The sequence below is a fragment of the Hydra viridissima genome, unplaced genomic scaffold, assembly GCF_058129835.1.
Source record: "Hydra viridissima isolate aposymbiotic clone 2 unplaced genomic scaffold, HvirCarnegie_v1 scaffold_2, whole genome shotgun sequence".
NCBI lineage: Eukaryota > Metazoa > Cnidaria > Hydrozoa > Anthoathecata > Hydridae > Hydra > Hydra viridissima.
The window spans coordinates 15701772-15715949 of NW_028324301.1; the positions used below are offsets into that span (position 1 = coordinate 15701772).

The 14178-nt window shown below is 31.5% G+C and overlaps 1 protein-coding gene and 1 long non-coding RNA gene across 9 annotated transcripts; one reads left to right on the forward strand and one right to left on the reverse strand.

The window, feature by feature from the left end:
* Positions 1–8785: 8785 nt before the first annotated feature.
* LOC149892198 (uncharacterized) lies at positions 8786–9773 on the forward strand. Its single transcript, XM_090079087.1, has one exon. The coding sequence runs from the start codon at positions 8882–8884 to the stop codon at positions 9581–9583; it is 702 nt and encodes a 233-aa protein (XP_089935213.1). The 5' UTR covers positions 8786–8881; the 3' UTR covers positions 9584–9773.
* Positions 9774–10428: 655 nt separating this feature from the next.
* LOC149892199 (uncharacterized) lies at positions 10429–13932 on the reverse strand. 8 transcript variants are annotated; one of them, XR_016449888.1, is made up of 4 exons: positions 12220–13932; positions 11545–11585; positions 11281–11374; positions 10429–10618 (listed from the first exon to the last, which is right to left on the reverse strand). It is a non-coding gene; the product is annotated as an uncharacterized LOC149892199 (long non-coding RNA). The 8 variants fall into 8 exon arrangements; XR_016449892.1 differs by lacking the exon at positions 11545–11585 and having other exon boundaries at positions 11281–11342; positions 12220–12316; positions 12661–13931; XR_016449889.1 differs by having other exon boundaries at positions 11566–11585; positions 12220–13929.
* Between the last annotated feature and the right edge of the window lie 246 nt (positions 13933–14178).

A 14178-nucleotide genomic window follows, 5' to 3' on the forward strand; every position in this document is an offset into this window, starting at 1 on the left:
AGAGAATACGTCGTGAACCGAAAGAAAAGAAACCTGCTGACATAAAATATGATAGGCTTTGTTTTGTTAAGAAAAATCCAATCGTTATAAGATTAACTGACGTTGAAACAGGTGAGGTGACTGAATACAAGTCTCTTTATAAAGCGGAGAAAGGAACCGGTCATGGATGGAGATATTTATGGCGTCGAGATGGAAAGGTGGACAATGGAATCAAGATTGAATTTTTAATATCTTTAAGATCTGTGGAAAGCTTTAAAAAATAGTAGATTTTCCAGTGATTATGAAATGATCTAAAAAATGAATTCGCTTTAAAAAAATTTCTTCTCTTAATAAAATGAGGTATACAAACATCGTATTTGAAAAATTTGCTGAGGGAAAATGGAGTCACCAAAACCTCAAACAATTTATTAGGTCTGTTGATGCTTGCGGTTGAAAATAACTTGATCAGTAAAGACGAGATTTTTAAAAGTGTGAAAGAGTACAAGCCAGTAGGTCGACCAAGAATACATGAGCCTAGAAAAAAGAATGATGATCCAAAATGGGACTGGCTTCGTTCAGTTAGAAAAAATCCAATCACTGTGAGAATGACCAACGTTGAAACAGGTGAGGTGACTGAATACAAGTCTCTTTACAAAGTGGAGAAAGGAACCGGTCATGGATGGAGATATTTATGGCGTCGAGATGGAAAGGTGGACAATGGAATAAAGATCGAAAAGCTTCATTGATCCTTCAGATCCATAGAAATCACAAGTGATTTTTTAGCTTTTACCGTGTTAAAAAATCGTTTCCAGTGATCTTAAAAAATTGAATTCGTTAAAAAAAAATCACGGCAGAAATAAAGATGGTAGTCATGCGAAAGGATGATTTATTGAATGCTCTTGATGGTATGTATGTGTCAACTCCTGATACGATGAAATCGAAAAGTTTGGATAAATTTTTAAAAAACGTTCGAAAGCTTCCAAAAGATCATTAAACGATTTTCAAGGAAATGGTTGAAGTTGCACCTTTAAAAGAAGTGGTTTTACTTATAAAAGAAGATATTGACCTTCGTAATAAACTCTTTATCGGTACCAATTGGAAATTAAATGCTAGTGGCCGTAATAAATACCGCAAAATCACTGAACAGATTAGAGAGATTAAAAATATATATTCCTCTTAATTGCTTTTTGATTCTTTTGAAGAATTAAAAAAAAGTTTGTTGAAAAAAAAAAATGAATTCGAGTAAGATCATTAACGACGATTAAAAAAGATGGGTAATAATCAAAGCAAATGTGTCGTTGAGAAAGAGTTTGACTTGGGTAGAACGAGCAAGGATGATATTTTAGCCGCTCTCGACAACGAGTCTAAGCTGTCTTCAGATCCTGTAGTTCGAAAAATCCAAAAGAGGATTAGAGAACTTCCTTCATATCTTAAAGTGGGTATTTTATACCGCTGTGAAGGTCCTTTTGAAATTGTTGCTGCCATGGTGCAAAAAAATATTGAAATTGAAAGGCATGGCAAGAATGGCACACTATCAGTCTATAAGCCAAATACTGAATGGAATTTATTACATATGAAATAACATTGCTTTTTAGATTCTTTGAAACCGTGGAAATCTGCGATTTTTAATTCTTTTTGAAGAATTGAAAATTGATCTCGAGATTTGCGGCGACTAAAAAAGATGTTTGAAGAAGCAGATGATGAGGCTGAAGAAATGTGAAGAATGCTGGAAAGAGAGTTGGAAGATATTGAAGAAGAATTTGCTTCATTTGATTGCATGGGAAGATTTTGCGCTCCTGCTGCTTAGTTTCCGTATGGATTTTTTTTTTAAGTTTGCTGAAAAAAATTGAATTCGAGTAAGATCATTGACAGCGATTAAAAAAGATGGGTAACATACAAAGCAAAATGCTGGAAGAGCCAGAGATGCAAATAGTTAGAAGAATCATGTATCATACCTCAAATAAGAAAAAAGTAGCTGAAAAAATCAAACAGCAAAGCTTAATGATTAAAAAAATTGCTAGTCTCCGATCCAAATGGTTTCGTCGCCGGTATACTGTTGATAGTGGTTATGCGATTGATAAAGAATGGTCGCTCTTTGATGAAACTAAAAAAAAGTTTGAAGATAAATTTAATCAGTATATAAAAATGATTGAAGACTTTTCCATTGCTAGAAGTCAACTGCACGATGAATTCATGGTTTTCATGGAAGATGAGGTACCAGGTAAAATGGTGCAAAATTATCTTCGTAAAGGCATTGAAAATATTGATGAGGTACAAAAGTGGAATGAAGCAGTCATAGATCATTGTGCTTATGTTGTTGCTTATTGTAATTTGTATGATAATTTAAAAATGGAAACAATAAATATTCGAAATATGCTGATTGACGCTAATTACACTTTAAAATGGATACGTGAACAAACGGATTTCATGCTATGTGATTCTGAATAACATTTTTTTAAGATCCTTTTTAAATTTTTTTTTGAAGAATTGAAAAAATTGAACTCGCTTTAAAAAAATCACGACATTAAAAAAAGATGGAAAGGAAGTATGTGATTGAATTTGATGAAATGGGTCGTGCGCATCTGTTTGATGAAGACAAAGAAGTTCATGCGGCTGGATGCGAATTTACTGCACATGACGAGTGGGGAAGAAAGTATACGATTAGATTTGATGAAATGGGCCAAGCGCATGTATACGACTCCATGAGCGAAATTTTTTCCAATTATTCTGTTTCATAAGATCACTGGAAAATTCTATGAATTTTTAATTCTTCACGCGAGAATTAAAATATGCCGACAGTGCCGAGATTTTAAAAAAATTGAATTGACTTAAAGAAAATCACGGCGGAAATAAAATGAGTCGCCAATTTTCAGAAAAATTTATCGCGAAAGAGCGAAGAGATGAAAGCATCGAAAATTTTTTTCTTCCGTTAATAAAAATGGAAGATAAATCATTGAAAAAAGTCTCAATGGCATCATTACGAAGAGATGCTAAAGAAAGGGCTATCAAAGGCTACACCAAAATGACAAGGGAAGAGCTCGTTGAAGCTATAAGAACAACAAAACCTGTCATTGCTGTCAAAGAGCCTGTTAATGATCGAAAAGATCGAAATAAAATGACTGTGAAAGAATTAAGAGAGATGGCTAAAGACCGTGGTGATATCAAAGGTATCTATAAAATGAAAAAAGCCGAGCTCATTGAAGCTATAGGACCCATCATTGGAAGTGGTTCACGTATACGCACGACTGAGGCGAGACCTTTGCCTGCACCTGTTCCCATTGCTCCTGTTCCTGCGCCTGTTCAAGCACCTGGCTGGCTTTCAAGGTTTAAGGCAACTGCTATTAATGCGGTTAATCATGGTTTTAGCCAAGTAAATGATATCATTAGTTCATTCATCCCATCTGCGGTAAAAAATGCAGTGAGCAGCGTGAGAAATGAAGCGGAAAAAACGATCAAGTCAATCAAAGACGCTGCATTTGCTGCTCCGGTTCCAGCTTCAGTGTCTACAAGTCAGGCTCCTGCTTCAGTGTCTACAAGTGGTTCATATACAGTAAAGTTTAATATGACTGAGCATTCAGCAGAACGTTCTACTAGACTATTTTCATATAAGCCGTCTTCTCGATACCAAGACATTGTTTCTTTTTTCAACTTGGTGAGAGAGTCTGCTATTCAAACCATGGCAGGAGAAAGAAACACGAAGGTAAGGATTTCTTTAGTCTGTGAAATGACTCGCGTAAGCATCTTAACAGGTGAGGAAACTACACAGACAGCTAACTTTTCATCCTACGCGAAAAGATTATTGGAGGGTGATGATGTGAGAGCGCTCATGACTGAAATGGAAGAAAAAATCTTGGAAAGTAGTGCTAATTACAACAAGATGGGATCTAATTGCGTCTTGTCAAAGATTTTAAGAATGGATATCTGCTTTGCCGATTATGAAGCTTTCAGAGGCTCTTCCTACATGGAGCTGCCTACCAAGTTGAAAAACAAAAAAGCCATCATCAACATGAAAAACAACGACAATGAATGTTTCAAGTGGTGTGTCGTCAGGGCTCTTAACATGAAAAATAGAGACAACGAAAGAATTGATGAAGACTTGATTGAAAAATCTAAAGAGCTCAATTTTAAAGGAATGGAATTTCCTGTAAAGACAACTCAAATCGAAATGTTTGAGAAAAATAATCTGGATGTTAGCGTGAACGTCTTTCATTATGAAATGAATAAACCTCAACCTATACTAATATCTAAATTTCATGATCGAAAGCATAATATTGATTTGCTGCTCATTTCAAACGAAAACAACAGCCATTATTGCCTCATTAATAATTTCAGCCGGTTTGCTTGTTCTTCAGCATCAAAGAATCAACACAAACAATATTTTTGCAGAAATTGCATGCATGGCTATGATCAAGAAGAAAAGCTTCAAAACCACAAAGAATACTGTTATGAAAACGCTCCAATGAGAATCGATCTTCCTGAAAAAGGGACAACTGTTCAGTTTAAAAACTATAACAAGACTATGAGAGTTCCGTTTGTGGTAACTGCTGACTTTGAAAGTTTCATCAAACCCGTCGATGACAACACTGAATATGATGGTAAAGAGTCGTACACCAAACAATACCAAAAGCATGTTCCATGCTCGTTCAGCTACCATATCAAGTGCTTTGACGAAGCTATTTATAAAGAAAAACCTGTTTCATACACAGCAGAAAGCGAAGAGGATGACGTAGCTCAAAAGTTTATCACCAGGCTTGAAGAAGACCTTAAAAAGATTTTCGATAAGATTGATTCACTACAAGAACACTGGAAGAAAAATAGAATAGAGACTGATGAGGATAAGAAGAAGTTTGAAGCTGCAACAGAATGTCACATTTGCAAAAAGGATCTTAACGGTGATAAAGTATGGGAACACTGTCATTTGACTGGAAAGTACCGTGGTGCTGCTCACGAAGCTTGCAATAAAAAATATCGAATTCCAAAATTTATTCCCGTATTTATACATTGCTTGTCTGCCTACGACAGCCATTTGTTCATCAAGAAATTAGGTGGGAAACTCAATTGCATACCCAACAATAATGAGAAATATATCAGCTTCTCTAAAAAAATCAAAGTGAGAGATTCGATTGATAAGAGAGGTGAACCAAAGAAAGTATTGAGAGAAATGAGGTTTCTTGACAGCTACAGGTTCATGTCTGACAAATTAGACAAACTCTCTAAAAATCTAACCGATGAACAATGCAAAAACGCTAGAGAATTATATCCTGAAAATGAAAAGTTTGACTTGATAAGAAAAAAAGGTATTTTCCCTTACGAATGGATGGACTCCATTGAAAAATTATCCAAAACGCAATTGCCTCCAAAAGAAGACTTTTATTCCAGACTAGATGACAAACACATCACTGATACAGAATACGCGCATGCGCAAAACGTTTGGAAAGTATTTGGATGCGAAACCTTTAGAGATTACCTAGAAGTTTATAACGTGTCTGATGTCTTAATTCTAGAAGACGCTATTGAAAATTTTAGAGACGCTTACATAAAAAATTACGATCTTGATCCTGCTCAGTTTTACACCTGTCCTGGACTCGGTATGGAAGCCATGTATAAAAGTACAAAAGCTGAAATTGAACTTTTAAGCAATCATGATATGCTCAACATGGTCAAAAAAGGAATACGCGGCGGAATCAGCATGATCTCAAACCGACTTGGAACTGCTAATAACAAATACATGCCAGACTATGACCCTTCAAAACCATCTACATTTCTCATGTATATAGACGCCAACAATCTTTACGGATGGGCTATGAGCAAACCTCTTCCCGTTGGAGGATTCAGATGGATGACTGATGAAGAACTTAAAAATTGGCGCAGCATGCCTTGCTTTCTCGAAGTCGATTTGAACTATCCTGAAGAGCTTCACGATTTACACAACGATTACCCTTTAGCTCCTGAAAGATTAACCATTGGAAAAGTAGCTAAACTCGTTCCCAATTTAAACAATAAAGAAAAATACGTCGTTCATCATGAAAACCTAAAACTTTATGAACGATTAGGCTTAGTCATCACCAAAATTCATCGAGGCTTTACCTTTAGAGAAGAACCTTTCATGAAATCATACATCGATGATAACACCAAAAAGAGAGCAGAACCAGGTCGAAACGAATCTGAAAAAGAATTTTTTAAACTCATGAACAACGCTGTCTTTGGTAAAACCATGGAGAACATTGAAAAACACGTTGATATTAAACTTGTCACCACAAGAAAAGAAGTCTTAAAATTAACTAAAGAAACTCGATATGAACGGCACGTCATTTTTGATGAAAACCTAGCTGCGATTCACATGAAGAAAACACAAGTCACTTACGACAAACCCGTTTACTTAGGAATGAGCATCCTCGACATCAGCAAGACTCTCATGTATGAGTTCTATTACGACTACATCAAGCCTAAATACGGTGATAAAGCCAAGCTGCTCATGACCGACACTGACTCACTCTTTTTTGAAATCGAAACAGAAGATTTTTACAAAGACATTGCTGATGATGGTGAAACCAAATTTGACACAAACAACTTTCCTAATAACCATCCTGCCATTGAAAACGTTGGCTTCAAAGTAGGTTTAAATAATAAGGTTATCGGAATGTTCAAAGACGAAGCCGGTGGTAAGCAAATTAAAGAGTTTGTTGGACTTCGACCTAAACTCTACTCTTACTACATCACTAATGAAGAACGCAAAAAATGCAAAGGAGTCAAAAAGAGCGTGGTTGAAAATAAAATAAGGCATCAACATTTTAAAGACTGCTTATTGAGTGGAAATGAACAGCTTGCAACCATGAACGTTTTCCGATCCCATCTTCACGACGTTTACAGCGAAGAAATTAACAAAGTCGCACTCAGCGCTAACGATGACAAAAGAATTATCTTAAATGACGGAATTCACACACTTGCCATCGGTCACTACAAAACAAGGACTGGTTAAGACATCTTGAAGGAAATAACATGATTATTTTTTATACTTCTTCATGCCTCAAAACATGAAAAACGTTTGCATACTTAAGTTTGTCTCCAAAAACACGACATGAAAAATGTTCACTAACGCATCAATGTTTGCATCCTTAAGTATGGAAAAGTATCAATGCGCCAGAACCGGCATTACCTTATATATAACCTGACAAAGTTTATTTTCTATAATAAAATGTTTTGTTCGGATACTTATTTCTCTAACTAAATACTTATTTTAAATTCTACATTTGCGCCCTACAACCCGCTTTTATTTTCATTGAAAAAACGCTCTATCATCAAACGGGCTACAGACCACTTTATGGAGAATTTTAATGGAATACGTGATATTTTTAACTGCAAAGATCTCTCAGTAACACAAAGTATTTGCAAAATAAAATCTAATAAATGAGAATTTCATTCTTCTTGCTAATGTATCCACCATTATTCATATGACTCCATTTTTGAAACTAAGAATGCGAGAAAAACTTTGTCAAAGTTAGGAAACGAATTTTAACGATGCGAAGCAATACGAAGGTCTGAAGTTCGAAATATTTTCCAAAGTTTTCAACTTCGTCAAACCACCGTTAACTTCGTCTAAATCTTCACGAAGGTCAAGTCAATTTCGAATTCGACTTCGGCTTCTTCTAACTTATTCTAACTTTGTCAAACTTTGTTAAACTTTGTTAACCTTCGTTTCCAGACTTCGCCCAACTTCGTCCAACTTCATTAAACTTTGTTTTACGTTGTTAAACGTTGAAACTTCGTTTTCAAACTTCGCCCAACTTCGTCTGAATTTGACGAAGCTCCAACAGTGGTTGGACGAAGTTCGAAGATTTCCAAAGTCGAATTTTTTTCTCCTCAAATTTCGAATTTGAATTCAAAGTTCAATTTTGGACGTAGGTTCTGTGCTTAGAGCACAACCGATATGAAAAAAATTGAATTACAAAAAGTTGTGGGTCGATGTGGTGATAAATTATATGCTATTGTACAGCTTGGACTTTCGCTATACAAAATTAAAAAATTAGCTTGGATATAAAAAGTAGCATACGTTAAAAAATCAAAATCTTAAAAAAAAAAAAAAAAATCACAATTAAATCAAAAATAACGAAATTTTTTCAAAACATATTTTAACACACATTGTTTCTCTTTTGAATAAAATTATGAAATTAAAATGAACCTCTGAAGTAAAATCAACTACAGCAACAAAACGATTTTTTTTTCTTATAAGCTTTTTAAATGCTACTGAAAGTACTGTAAAATTGCAACTAAGTTTTTTTCAAAAATGAAATCGTCTATTGACAAGTAAAACTCATTAAGTGACACTGCAGCTAATTTGAGATAATCAAGTTTTAGTTTACTTTATTAAAATTCCATTTATCGAGGTATCAATGTGATATCTCTAGATAAAATACTACTATTTCGGAATGATTTACGCGCTTAGTGACTTTTTCTTGCAATATTAATTGTTAATATTTGGCATCATAGTGTATAAAAGTCAATTTCCCATAAAGCTGTATTTAATGAGTTTTACTTTTCAACCGACAAAATTATATTTTATCATTCATTTAACTGCTTATTATTCATCGCTCCGGAATGTTATTGCAAACATCTCACATTGTCACCAGTGAGGGGCTGTTATTGTTAAAATATCAATAAGTCGATTCTGTTAAATAATCTTTGGTCCCCTCGCTAGTTTTTAGCGATTCGAATTGCAGTGGTGATGTTTTTAAAATGGGCTCAAAATGCAGTGGTAACCAAACAAATATTTAATTTTTTTGTTTATAGTTAGAATTTGATCTTTTTATTATCAACTCAGCAGTTTTACGCAACTTAGTCGCGCTCAAGTGTTTTCTATTTAACTGATTTGAATTCTTTTAAGTCAGGACAAGGAAACTTTAAAATGTTGAATGAAACAGACGATGAATTTTTCAAACTATGGGTGACAACATTTCACGAAAGAATGGAGTTGACGCGTCAAAATCCAAGTTTTTCTGAATATGAAATGCAACAAGAGCTGTACAGAGAATTTTCCACTAGATATGATAAAGCGATTTCCCTTGAAAATTATTCAGGGCCTTCAAAAATTGCTGAAAAGATAAACGATTTAATTTTTGACAAAAACATCAAAATACTTGATTATGGATGTGGAACTGGTTTAGTTTCTGAGCATTTATTAAAGCTTGGGTTTTCCAGAATTGATGGAGTCGATGCCAATCAAGAAATGCTGAATGCAGCTAAAGATAAAAACACGATGAACAATTTAATTTTAGGAAGAGATACCGAAGGCTTAAAAGATATTTCAAGCGATGAATACGACGTTGTTTGTTCAGCTGGAACATTTTTTTTATCCTCGACGCACCCAGGAACTGAATGCTTTCGAGAAATTTGTCGACTCGTCAAAAGCGGTGGATACTTTATACTTCTGACAAAACAATCCTATTTAAGCTGCTCCTACGTTGATTGGAGCGTTGTAGAAAGGTTGGAGAGAGATAATATTTTAGAGTTAGTTTCAAAAGAGCCATACGAAGGATATAGAATGCATTTTCAAAACGAGCCCGGAACTCAAAGCGTAGGAATAATTTTTACATTTCGGGTATTATAAGAGTTAAATTTTTGCGAAAAACAATTTAAAGTTTTTCTTGGTGATTTTTGAAAAGAAAAAAAATATTTTCAGGATTTAGGTTTTTAAACATAACTTAAAATGGTCAATATAACTAAGTGCTGTTTATTTGAATAATTTTGTAATGAATGTATAAGGTGGTATTAATAGAAAATAATGTTGTTTTTTGAAATATTTCGAAAATTACATATAATATAGTTTTGAAACCGTTTACTCATCTTTTTTTTAAGCGAACTTTGTTTACAAAATGTTCTAAGCACAAGCAAAGTCCCAGTCGGCAAATTTAGTTGTAAATGCGCATTAGAAACTCGTTTATTTACGTATCGTTGTGGTATGTATGTTAGCCATTTTATCGTGTCGAACACGCATTAGAAATACGCATTAGATGCGTATTAAGACAGGTATACAATACGACGCCTACTGAGTATCAAACTCGCATTTGAAACTCTTGTAAACACGTGTAAAACACGATAACCAGAGAATATTCAATACGATATTTTCCTGGTATTACATGCGCATTTAAAACTTTCCAGAATACGCGTTATTTACGAATATATGTTAGCCTTTTTATCGTGTCGAATGCGCATTAAAAATAGACATCGGATGCGTATTAAGACAGGTATACAATACGACGCCTACTGAATATCAAACTCTAGCAAACACGTATAAAACACGATAACCAAAGAATACCCAATACAATTTTATTAACTGATATGAATTCATAACATAATGATAATGACTAACAGTAATGATTTATTAAATCATTAATGACAAATAAAAACACATTATGAGTTATTAAATCATTAATGACAATAAAAACACATTAATAACTTGATATATTATCTAAAAAACTAAATACAAAATTATCTATAAATATTTTAACTTTGATTCCCTAACAGCAACGTCATTGCTTATAGTTAACGACATAAAGACCGCATTAACATCAGTTGAGCTCTTTTTAAAATCTGTCACAACACAGGTACCAGAAAAGGGAAGTCAAGTAAAGCCTGCAAATACCTAAAAAATGAAATGAAAAAAAATTACAATTTTTAATTACAAAAGTACTATTTGCATTTTATTTTTAGTAGAATTAGGATAATAATAATAATAATAATAATAATAATAATAATAATAATAATAATAATAATAATAATAATAATAATAACAACAACAATAATTAATAATAATAATAATAATAATAATAATAATAATAATAATAATAATAATAATAATAATAATAATAATAATAATAATAATAATAATAATAACAATAATAATAATAATAAGATTATAAAAAGGCTAGACAGCACAATGTAGTAACACTAGCAAATAACACCACAACTTAATAAGATATTTTATTAACTTAAATACTTGGACTAAAAAGATTTTATTTATTACAATATTTGAACAATCAAGGGACAATTATAGTTAAACAATTTGAGCAACTATATCATAAAATAGCAAGCAACTCGTAAAATATTTCTTATAAATGTGTGGTATTAAGAAATACGTAAGAGCTCAGTAATTACATAAGTTTTATTAAATCTCCCTCTCATCTAAGAGAGAGAGGGAGAGAAAGAAAGTGTTTCCAAAGCAGCATGTTAACAAAAGTAAAAAAACACAGAATAAATAGTAGTAACTGGTTTTTTTATGTTATTAGTAAACAAAATTATTTTTACCTTGATTAAAAGCTAATTTCCAGCATTTCTTAATTAAGCTCCAGCTTCTCTTTAACTGTTGACTAATGATTAATAGAGTGAATATCACATCATACTAAATTTACAAAATTAAAACCATGTTTCAACAGTGACCTAACTAATCAAGAGAATACAAAGGGAAGACAAACTAGAAAAAAAAAAAGAAAAAATGAAAAAAAGAACATCATTATGATAGAAATTGTAAAAAAATTTAAATTATTTAAATTTAAAAGTGTTAATTGTTACTATACATAGTTGAACTCATACTTTGCTTTGTTCTAAAGTGTCTAAAGTAAAATCAAATTAACACCAAGCAGCATTTCTTACATATCAACAATGATTAATTTCATCCTGCCTAGATCTATTTTTTTCATTTGACAACGTTTTTCAAGTTGCCTATTAGCATTTACATTAATAACTTTGTTGAGCCTTATACTATCTATTTCAATTTCACTATTATCATTAAACATATTACCAGTAATCTTACTATTGTTACAACTGAATGAATGAACATAAAAGAATCTTACAAATTGTGATCTTTTCTAATCAAAGACTTTATTTAAACTTAAGATTTATTGAAGTCCATATCTTTTTATATGTTTATACACATTAGTCATTTATCAAAAATATTAAACAATATTTATTTACATCAATTATTTTTAATTCAACAAAGAATCTAGACTGCAATGCACAATGGAAAAATATCATCTTTTTTTTTCAACTACTTTCTAAAGGAATTTTTTTATTTTTTCTATTCTGTTATTTTTTCTAAGAAAGAATATTTATATAGATACAGAGAAATATAAAATATACTGAAATATAGGCAGATTTATGTTTATAAACTTTCCATAATAAATACATAAAGTATATACCTAATATGAAGTAAATCCAATATAAAATAAAACAAAATTGTTAACTTACTCAAATCAGTATCAGTTACACTGTGTGAAGTAACTAAAAAGCACTTCAGTTCTTTTCAATTACTCTAAAAAATAACTTTCAGCTCTTTCCAATTGCACTAAAAAATAAAACAAAACTTGCTTAGCTGAGTTGCCTAGTTTATAAGAATCTGAAAACAGATGAGTAAAAAACCAAGAACAAACAAACATTTATTTATTAGAACTACTATATTTAAGCAAATTAAATTAAACAAAGAATAACGCCAATTTTCCTTAAAGGCTAAAAAAAAAAAAAATTTCAGCTCAAATTTGCTTGCAGACCTTGCTTGTAAAACCATGTGAATAAGAAACACATTTAGAAAAGCCTAGAAACTACTTAAAAATGACATATGCAACATTGAAGTTTGAGCGTTGACTGGACTAATTATTAACAGATGTTTTTAAAAAATTCATATAAATTTACATATATTTGCTCTTTTATATCGTATAAACCCATCATATGATAAATCTGAAACGAAAAAATGTAATGGATAAGTGGATAAGTAAATACAAAGAAAAACATCATATATGAATCATAAATCAATATATCTGATAGAGATAAGATGTCATGATAAGAGAGTAGTAGTTGTTAAATATTGTTATTTCATGTTAGCTTTTAGAAAACAATTCATGTTGGTATGTCATGGTTCTAAAAATTCAAATTGAGATATAAACAAAATGTATATACAGCAAAATGATTTTTCTCGAGTGCCTTTTAGTAAAAGATTAAAAGCAGTGAGTTTCAATAATAAAACCACTTATAATTTTTAACAATAGACACCAACATAAAGGTAAGCCAAATGTAACAACATTAGTAACATAAATAACAACTTTACGCAAAATCTTGCTCAACATGTTTGCCAAGTCACACACTTTGAAAACATGTAAACAACATAATATAAACATATATGCTAACTATAAAACACAATATATTTATTTAACTTTACATAACATACATAAACACTTCATATAATATTTATATACACAACAGATACATTTTATACTATTTTAAAAACACATTTATAAAACAATTATATAACACATATTATCAGATACATATATTTATCAAAATCTTTTTAACTTTGAACATAATATAAACATATATGCAAACTATCAACATATATAACTTGAACTGCGCGAACAAAAAATTTAAAAACAACATGAAAAAATCTAAAAAGATTCATATATATATTCATATATAAAGACATATTTTGTAATAAAATATCAAATTATAATCATATTTAATTTAAATCAAACACTTATCGAATAAAGAACAAAAAGCAGATATAAGAACTGCAATCCTTATAACAAAATTTAACGTTTAGCAACAATAAAATGTTAGCGTTGGCTCGAAATTTTAATTTGTTTTTCTGAATTTTCTAAAACAGAACAAAAAATTCTGTATATAATCTATATCTGATAAAAATAAGTAAATATTGCACTGATAATCAGTAAAAACTGTACTGGAGATATGTGATACTACTTTAGCAGAACGATATCTCTACATATAACTTTTCATGTATTCCTGACGATTCCTTTCCATTCAAGATAAGCTTTTTACTAAATTTCTCAAGAGAAACCTTTTCCTCTTAAATTTTGCTTTCGCAATTTTAGTTTAAGCGTGCGTTTTAAAGTTGATATTTGATCAAAATCGGGTTCGATATCGTACCCGATTTCGATCAAATATTATATAATACGCATTTTTGATAAATAAGTGGTATTGAACTCGAATTCGAAACTTAAAACTAAAGGCGTATTTTTCTGGCATCAACGGCGGTATGTTATACGTGATCAATACTCCGAGTATTTACATATTATATTTGATCATAATCGGGTACGATATCGTGCCCGAAAGATTTGTTTTTCATATTTCATATATTATTTCATTTGTCATAAAAAGCACATAATAACCCATTTGTTTTTTTCAAATAAATTTGGTTTA